The sequence below is a fragment of the Choristoneura fumiferana genome, chromosome 7 (assembly GCF_025370935.1).
Source record: "Choristoneura fumiferana chromosome 7, NRCan_CFum_1, whole genome shotgun sequence".
Classification (NCBI taxonomy): Eukaryota; Metazoa; Arthropoda; class Insecta; order Lepidoptera; family Tortricidae; genus Choristoneura; species Choristoneura fumiferana.
The window spans coordinates 17,725,594-17,735,422 of NC_133478.1; the positions used below are offsets into that span (position 1 = coordinate 17,725,594).

The 9,829-nt window shown below is 37.7% G+C and overlaps 1 protein-coding gene across 1 annotated transcript; it reads right to left on the minus strand.

Annotated features, from left to right (window-relative positions):
• Nucleotides 1–4,795: 4,795 nt before the first annotated feature.
• LOC141429864 (neuroglobin-like) lies at nucleotides 4,796–9,533 on the minus strand. Its single transcript, XM_074090424.1, has 3 exons — nucleotides 9,493–9,533; nucleotides 8,174–8,405; nucleotides 4,796–5,503 (listed from the first exon to the last, which is right to left on the minus strand). The coding sequence occupies exons 1-3, from the start codon at nucleotides 9,531–9,533 to the stop codon at nucleotides 5,330–5,332; spliced, it is 447 nt and encodes a 148-aa protein (XP_073946525.1). The 3' UTR covers nucleotides 4,796–5,329.
• Between the last annotated feature and the right edge of the window lie 296 nt (nucleotides 9,534–9,829).

Sequence of the window (9,829 nt, forward strand, 5' to 3'; positions counted from 1 at the left end):
GGACTAGTTTTCAGCAGGTAGTGCATCAATAGAAGATCAGAATATTAAAACGCAACAGAAATACATCTGTACATACACATGTCGTACATTATAATACCCCTTATTCCTCCTAGTACCACCAACTTTTTCCACCAGTGGGTCGAGAAGGAATCGTCTAAAATAAATATAGGCAGTGGAATAAACAGTAACTTATAATAGTTATTTATGTGGCTGGTGCATAATGAGAGGCATTAAAGTACGAGTGTGGTTTTGATAATAAGATCACACGAGTGTTTTAATGCCTAATTATGTATAGCCGCATACATAACTTTATCTACATGCCTATCATAAGTTTTCTATAATATGTTCAGATATGGCCTGTATTTTTAAGTTAGTGTTACTGAAAACTAGTTTGAAGTACCTCAAAGCTTAAATAAAACAGATAATAAAAAAACTAAAGTTTTATTTATAATAATAATTATTATCTACATGCATGTCATAAGTTTTCTACAATATGTACACATATGCATTGTTAAAAAAAGTATTACTTACCGATACTTTAATGTAAACATTAAGATGCACCCGCAATACCAGGTTTCTTAATAAAGGCCATTTGATAGTCGTTTCTGAACATATAATAGGGAAGTTATGATATGCATGTAGATAAATAAATAAAACAAACTATGATAAATCTAATTATTTCAAGATGACAGATAGTGCTCCTTAAGCATAGATTTAAAGTGACAAAGATTTTGCGCGTCGTAAGTCAACGGTAAGGAATACCTAACAGAAAGGTAAGATATAGGTACATTTAAAGACAGAGGCTTTGTATAGGCCCCTTTTAGCACATAGCTGCGAGACATCTCAATCGAGTTACATTTGTCTCGCTGCAAAGGCCTTAGCCTCGCGACTCGAACAGATCCAATATCCTGCGGAAGTTAAAATGATCCTGTGAGTTTCTGCTTCATGTTTTGACAAAGAATAATTTGAGCCATTTGTACTGGAAGCTGAGTCTGACGGCGGTTAATTAGGTGGCTTGGAAAGCGGTGAAGTGTTTGGTTTTGTTCAATGTGTTGTCTGGCTTTCTATCCGTCCGTATGTCGGTCTGTCAAGACCTCTTTTCTCAGGAGCGCGTTTAGATAACAAGCCGAAATGTATCTATCTATCTAATCTATTTACATATCACTAACACACACGAGTACCATGCACGGCCACTGTAATGTTGCCGAAACGTCGAGGTAAATATTACTCGTGTGTGTTAGCGTGATAAGTCCTGTGCGTGGTATTTTGACTATGAGTGAAAATCACGAAAGTTTAAGACATTATATACTTACGTTTTATGCCACCATCGTAATTATTTTTTAATTTTTACTTTTGAAAATATGAAGCCTTTTTTTAAGTTCCTTTTAAAAAAATTGTGGATTTTACATGTGTTACAAAGATCATAAATAAAACTAATAAAATGTGAAGTAAATAGGCTTATAGCAATTTCGCTTGATTTTTACAGAATTATTAAAGATTATTAAAAAAATATACTGTCGTGGTTTGTCGTGTTTTGGTGGATTTACCTGACCATATTTTTAATGCAAAAAATTGCTTATTTGAATTAATGTTGATTTTACTCACAGCGAAGGTGTTAGGTGACTGGGGTACTTACTAGTTCATTGATATGGACCTCCGCAAAGTAACGCCTGAACGCCTGATTCAATAAATCACTACATTTAAGCTGTTTCCAAGCTTATATTCTTGACAACTCGTGCTCCAATAAATTGGAAGCGCAATAACAGTGCTTTTATAAATTCAGTATCACAAAATAAATGAACAAATGACAAAACCGTATTCCTCTCAGCTGCCCCGTCCGAGTTAACTTCCGGCAGGGATTCGCTTAAATTACGGTAATTATTTTACGGCTGCAAGGGGGTCATAAAGCAATCAAGACAGTTTAATTTTGTACATTGCCTTGAATAAATAAAGGCGTGCGCCGCATCAAGGGACCCTGTTAGGTATGAGACTTGATTAGAAACGCCTTAAGCGGGGTGTTCACGTTCCGTGTAGAAACATCCGAGAACCTAGAAATCCATACTAATATATAAATGCGAAAGTGTGTGTATTTGTATGTTTGTGCGTCTTTCACGTCGAAACGGAGCGACGGATCGACGTTATTTTTGGTGTAGAGATAGTTAATTGGCCAGAGAGTGACATAGGCTACTTTTTATTCCGGAAAAATGCACAGTTCCCGAGGGAACAGCGCGCGATAACCGAATTCCACGCGAGCGAAGCCGCGGCCAAAAAAAGTAGTACAATAACAATATTTTTCTGACTTTTTACTTCACTTAGAAATGTATGTAGATTAATAATATTACATTAACCTCGAGCTTGACATAATAGGTAAATAAGGAATGGCGAACAAGAGTCTACATATTTGAAACCCGAATAGAATGAAACAACGGTCAAACAGGTTGAAAATAAATAACTATTACAATTTATTATTAATAATTAAACATTTACGTAAATTGTAATTAAAAAAGTACCTATCTAAAAAACCAGGAAATAATTAAATCTTCTATTATGTTAAAATAACTAAAACTAAAACTTTAATTTAAAAAGAGTATAATTATATAGGTAGCAATACATGAAAAATAAGAGGTACCTAGTAAGTCAACAATTGTTTCCACTGTTGCTATTCAATTTCCTCTCAATGGAAGTGAAAAGCAGTGTAAAACTCGAGCGGTAAACCCATTTTCCCCTCAACGTGTCTATCCACCTTCGCCCTACTGGCTCGGGTGGCTATATGAACGTCTCGGGTAAAATAGCTCGTTTTATGCTTTCTTGCACAGTCTACTATTGTATATCATTTGGCAAATGTCCAGCTGTTCTCCTTCTGCGATATTTCTCAATTCTCAACCGATTCTCGTGAAATTTTGTGAGCAGTTCCGATATATTATTTTGTGCTATAGCCATGGGAGTTTAAATCTGAAAAAAAAACATCACATTTTATCAATTTTCGAAAATATCGTTAATATAAATATGTTATGCTACACTGATCGTTCAAAAGCCATCATACGAAACAAAATGAAACATCACATTTCGAATCGTTAATAGATTAATGTCTCTACTCTAAATGCGGGTTAGCTCATACGCAGACAATGCCTCGGTTGATAGATAGTACATACGAGTACATTATACACACGTAGCTTAGGGTCGGTTAGAACACGGAACTCGGGTTGTAATTGGTTTTATCTTGGATAGAGTTGCTTTATGATTTTGATTGCGATGAATTTTTGAAGTTGATTAAAATAGCAGCCGTGGGAGTGAGACAGGTGATGGGATTCATGTGCGTTGATATTAGTGTTGTCAGTAATGATTATGGCCACTGATTATGGCTCTGGAATTGTGGTCGCTCGCTTGCGTTACTTACGTTGTGTTGTGTTGCGTTGCGTTGCTATTGATGCCGCAAATAAATTAAAAGTCAGTGGTGAAAAAATACAAGTTCGTGTTAAAAACTCATTTATTTTTATTACTTTTCTAATAGGTAATATACAATGAGAAAAATATATAATAAACCATAACTACGTATGTATGGTAATGGTTACTATTTACTTTTAATTAGATATGAGAAATTGCTTTTGAAATTGCGGCCTCCAAAATCAGAACGACCATGATGTCGTCCAACCTCCGATAGGAGAGGAATGGGAAGAAGAAGAAGAGAAATTGCGTTAATTAAAATATCATATTTATTCACATTAACTAATTATAATCCTACATTATTGTTTACGTACATAGTAATAACGTAAAATTGTTATTACCCTAAATATGGCATAGTTAAAAATTCTACATCATTGACACTTCATCATGATTTTGGAGTTACAAAAATAGTTTTTTCACCTGCCATGCTTGTAAACTTCGTATTTATGCTGGATGTAGGCGATATAAAATGACTTTTTGCGTTCTAGTGCATAAAGAAGGTATAATATTCGTGTACGTAAGACTTGGGTAATTGTTTTTGCAGGTGGTAGGACCTTGTGCAAGGTCCGCCCGGATTGCTACCACCATCTTGCTCGCTAATCCTGCCGTGAAGCAGCAGTGCTTGCACTGGTGTGTTTCGGCGTGGAGAGTAAGACAGCCGGTGAAATTACTGGCACGTGAGGTATCCCATCTTAGGCCTCTAGGTTGGCAACGCGTCTGCAATACCCCTGGTGTTGCGGATGTTTATGGACGGTGGTGATCTCTTACCATCAGGAGACCCACTTGCTCCCATCCAGTCGAATAAAAAAAAATCAAATCACGCGCCAGCAGCCTCGAACAATAATATTTTATAAAATACATATTTAAATATATAATCCATGTCACCATGAAAAGTAAAAGGCAGAATGTGAACATTTATATGCGCTATTGCTGTTTTATTTCCTCACAATCGAAGTGAAAAGTCGAGTGTACAATTTGTTCATAAAACTCATTTTACCCTCGATTTAGCTGTCGTAGCTCAGGTTATATAAACGTCTTTAGTAAAATGGCACGTTTTGTGCACTTGTTATACAGTCTACCATTAAAAATAACATACAAAAGTACAGGCTTATTACGTTCACCTTTGTACACATATTCAAGAAATAACCCTCCTTCTTCGCAGTCGGGTAATAATATTATGCTCAATAATAAATACTGTTTTTTTAGGTTACATTTTATTTCTTTTTACACACAATATACAAGACTTTAACGAAATTTCTCAACGACACGTCGATACCAACCTCGTGGCTTACGTTACTTTAGACACTTTTACAAAGATCACATTCGAAATCACTTATACCTAAGGAGAAATAACTTAAAAGCAATTAGCAAGCTTATGAATGAAGAAAGCACTTTTACTTTACTAGCAACATTCATAATAATTTTTGTTGAATATCCCCTTATTATCACCTATAAGATGTTTAGAGTAAGGTACTGAACCAGGGGACCCTCTTCGTCCCTGTAATTTTTATTTTTATCTATATCTTTCTAATTTACTTTTATTTGCTGGCTAAAATAAATCTAAAATATTTTATTTCGAAAAAAAAAACCTTGCGGCGCATTCTTTGTGACAATGATGGTCTTTCCGGAAGCGCTGGTAGTTTAAGAAAAGAGACATAAAGGAGCCCTTTGCGGCCTGAAGGGAAAACCACCACATTATTTCCCGAAAAAAGTCATCATGAGGTTATCGTCACCCGAAGATTGCCTTTCTATTATGAATGTAGCAATTTAGAAGATGTGTCCATATTCTACACTACATGTCCTATTTAGGTACTCGTATAATGAACGACAAGCCAACCGTGGAAAGACATGATCAACGAACCATTATATTAATGTTCCTAACAAATTATTTGTTTAAATCTATTTCTGTTTGCCCTTTACTGGGAGCAGCGTCTTCATAGCCTTTGACTAGGTTCTCTAATATGAATCTGATGGTCAGTTTGTATATGTTCTCAATGTTTGGTGTGTAGCGTTCGCCCAGAGTCGTCTTTGCTGCCTCCAGGAACGGCTGCTCGATTTTCTGCGAACAGATAAATTTTAAATTAGAAAAACAGCCAATAGCTGTTCCTTTCATGACCTTTTACCATTACTACGTGCAAGCGGCATCGACCGACGACCGGATGGCTAAGTGGTTAGAGAACCTGACTACGAAGTTTGAGGTCCCGGGTTCGATTCCCGGCCGGGCAGATATTTGTATGAATAATACGAATGTTTATTCTCGGGTTTTGGATGTTTAATATGTATTTAAGTGTGTATTTATCTATATAAGTATGTTTATCCGTTGCCTAGTATCGATAGTACAAGCTTTGCTTAGTTTGGGACTAGGTCAATTGGTGTCAAGTGTCCCATGATATAAAAAAATTATTGTTTTTTATATTCATTACGTGAGCTGCTAGGTAACCACCGTGTGGTTAGCATCTCGACCGCGCAATGAACAGAGAAAACGCTCACGCAACGCTGAGCACTAGATGTCAGTGTTTCAGGTTATACTGCCGTACTTCTATTTGGAAGACAGAAAGATAGAGTTCATACAACAGAAAAAAGTAGAAAACAGACGAAAAGGGATGTGAGTTTGTTCACGTGAAATTGTTGCCATATCCAGGCATTTAACTTCAAAAATGTAACAGCCGCGAGCTGCAACGAAAGTAGTACCCTCGTTTTATTATCTCCCTTCTAAACAGGCAAAGGTACTATTACCGCAAATATAATTCAATGTCTTTCCCTTCGTTTTTCACAAAAGTGCACAAAGTTCACAAAGAGAAATGGAGAAGTGCATTAGCCTTGAAAGGTTCTGGTATCAGAGCAGAAACATCAAAGTGATTGAGTTATCTCCTTCGCTCACTCATTCGTACATTTGTTCACTCCGGTCACTCAGCGCCTTTCGACTTAGAAACAATTCTTAGCTGCCGTATTCATAGTATAGAAACAACGAAGAGATCATATAATGAGTTATTTTTTTACTTTTGAAGCAAGTGACACAGTTGTTCAGATTGTTCTTGTTTTACAAACGTTTAGCTTTGGAAACACAAATATAAAATTAATGTCTTTAAATTACAATTAATGAAACTCAACCGAAATCGAGAAGAGCGAATTTGTGTAACCACAGTGTACCCGCATTTGAGGAGACTTCGTGAACTTTTTGTTTGCGATCACAAACAGCGATCGTTGTTTGCACAAAGTTTGTTTGTAATTTATACACAGATTTTATCACAGATTAATAAAAACTTGACTACAACTTTACCGCCGAGCTAAAGATAAAACCGGGCAAGAGAGTGTCGGATACGCCCAAGATAGGGTTCCGTACCGTAGCCGTTACGAAAAAATCAAGTAATATTTTCGAGAGGTTGAAGCCGCTATCAAAGCCTACTTAAGACCCTGGACTCTGGGTTCTGTGAACTGCTCTAGAATCCTACAAGAAAATTAAATGCCATTTCATTTCTCGTGCTGATCTCATCATCAACGGCCTATCTTAGTCCACCGCTGGACGTAGGCCTCTCCAGTTGCACGCCACTGAGCACGATCTTCGGCCAGTCTCATCCAGTTCTTGCCAGCTAACCTGCGAAGATCATCGCTCCACCTAGTCTGAGGGCGTCCCACGCCACGCTTGCCGATTCGCGGTCTCCACTCAAGAACTCGTTTGCCCCAGCGGTTATCGGTTCTTCGGCTGATATGGCCGGCACACTGCCACTTCAGTTTGCTTATCCGGTGTGCTATGTCGATGACTTTAGTTCTGTGGATCTCCTAGTTCCGAATTCGGTCCTTCAGAGAAATTCCGAGCATATAGCCCTTTCCGTAGCTCGCTAAGAAAATTTGTGGACCAGCCCAACCGTGAGTGTCCACGTATCGGCACCATATGTCATGACTGATCACTAGAAGATTATCTTGCAAGATTTGATCCGAACAAACCTTGCAAGTTAAATACTTGAAGGCAAAATCTGTTAGTAAAAGCTACGAATTACTTACCTAAGAATAGAGCTCGGAACAGAATGCTGAACAAAAAAGGGTAGAGTTAATTAGGAGCCATCGGGCGTGGTTTTTGTGTGGTAATTGCCTACACTGACTGTGCTTTTTCCTGCTACCCAAAACCCACCGCAAGCCCGTTTCGTGGATACGAATAAACCTTTTAATAAGTAGGTATTTATAAGAGTAAAACAAGTATAACTACTACTGCGATTTTTCTTTTAATTAGTACCTTTAAAGTTTAACCAACGAAATCCAAGATTTTCTTCAAAATAAATAAGTTTTCTATATTATCGCGATCAACCCAATCGAATAACTTGATCGCTTTTCACACTGCAGTTGATCCCAGGAACTAGTTGAATAGGGGCAGAGCAGCACCAAACGTGGAACCTCGTGGAACCCATTAGGGGAGGCCTATGTCTATCAGACTTTATTGGGCTGATATAATGATAATAATGAATAGCTAAAAAAAATATTTACTAAATTTACCAACAAATTATTTTTTTGCAGATTAACAAAACAGAGACAGTGAATGTGAGATGTCGGATCCACCACTGGGCCACGGGTCTGCAGGGCTACTACGAAACTCAAAACTCGAAGTTTGTATCGTACCGTCCGTCTCAGTTTCGTATTAAATAGTATAAGTGTCAGAGGGACCGCACGACACGAACTTCGAGTTTCGTAGTAGGTCTGCTGGAGCGCTTACCGTGGCTAAATATTACATTCTCACCCAAAAGTTGCTGGCCTGGAACCCATCGACCTGATGATGCGTGGCACCCACATGGCGGACGTAGGTCATGAAGCCATCCACGTCTCTCAGAGCCTTCACACCCTCGTCCAGGGTGTGCATGACTTTACTGGCGTGTTCCGCCAGCTCCGTGGAACTGAGCTGGTGCTCCGCTGTGTGCAGTTCGCTGAATTTTGTGAAGAGGGCCAGGAGCTCTTTGTTTTCTTCGAATAATCTGGAATTTACGAAACAGATTTTGAGAAAATGACTTAGGTGTATTCTTTTTCATATTTCTGTCCGAACCTTTTCATGGAAAAAATTGTAGAAATAAATTAATTAATGACACTAATTCGGCATTTTTTTTAAAGTTCTTACCAAAATATTGTATTGCCATCGGTTCTTGATAAGTGTGCAAAGTTTGAAATAAATCCAACGTTTTAAAGGAGGTGAAAATCAGGTTCAAAGATTCCGTTACATACCAAGCTAATAAAATAAATACGTCTATGTTTTGGCTTGGCAATACATCATTATGAATGCAAGATGTTACGTTAACTTTATATTTTGTTACAACGTGTGTCAGGTCAACGTTTAAAAAAAACCGGCCAAGAGCGTGTTGGACACGCCCGAAATAGGGTTCCGTAGCCATTACGAAAAATTAAGTAATATTTTTCTAAGGATTTTGTATTTTGTACGGAATATTCCAAGTTTGGGTATATTTTATACCCTAGGCTGCTATTTACTTTAAACTACTAATAATTCTCTTGGAAACTTAATCGTTATAGTTTTCCTTGTAAGTTTGATATACTTACTACCATCCTGAATTTTTTCAAATTTTTCCACCCACCGGTTTAGATTTTAGAGGGGGACACTCGATTTTAATGAAAATTTGCACTTTAAAATTGAATATTTTGCAAACAAATCACTGAATCGAAAAATCGTTTTAGCAACCCCCTAATGAAGAGAAGAATGATGAAGATGATGAGATGAAGACCTATCCAACGATACCCCACACTACAAGATTGGATGAGAAAAAAAAATTACCCCCACTTTAAGTCTATGGGAGGTACTCTAAAAAAAATATTTTTGATTTTTTTATTGTACCATTTTATCGGCATAGTTCACATATATATACGTGCAAAATTACAGTTTTCTAGCCCCTATTGATAGTCCCTGAGCAAAGCCGCGGACGGACAGACAGACAGACATGGCGAAACTATAAGGGTTCCGTTATGGCCATTTTGGCTACGGAACCCTAAAAACGGAACGTTGAACAAAAATATTTACTACTTATTGAAATTGAATGAAAATATTCTTTGACACACCCCAATGAGAACGATGGCACATGCAGCGATGGCATTTGCATAGTGGACGCTGCACGTCTGCTATCTTAACGAATAGCTCGAGGGTGAAGTGCAGTCAATTATGCGGCGTGTTGCAACAGCCGGCTGGATGCCTAGGAATGAAAGCTAACATCCCTCTAGGGCACTACTGCGGCTAGCACAAGTGACCGCAATTTGATTTGTTGTATATTTAGAGTGCCTACTTATAAGAAGAAGGACAGACACACCTGAGGACATTAGAAATTTATTTGTATACGCTGAGGAGCAAATATAACGGGCTACATTCCGTACAGAGTTTTATGAAAAGAGCTATTATATT

Coding starts and splice junctions, on each gene's coding strand:
- LOC141429864 (XM_074090424.1), bottom strand. CDS start 9,533: ATGCAAATGCCATCGCTGCATGTGCCATCGTTCTCATTGGG. Junction 8,406..9,492: donor GTGCCATCGTTCTCATTGGG/GTGTGTCAAAGA, acceptor CGTAAATTCCAG/ATTATTCGAAGAAAACAAAG. Junction 5,504..8,173: donor TCCAGGCCAGCAACTTTTGG/GTGAGAATGTAA, acceptor ATCTGTTCGCAG/AAAATCGAGCAGCCGTTCCT.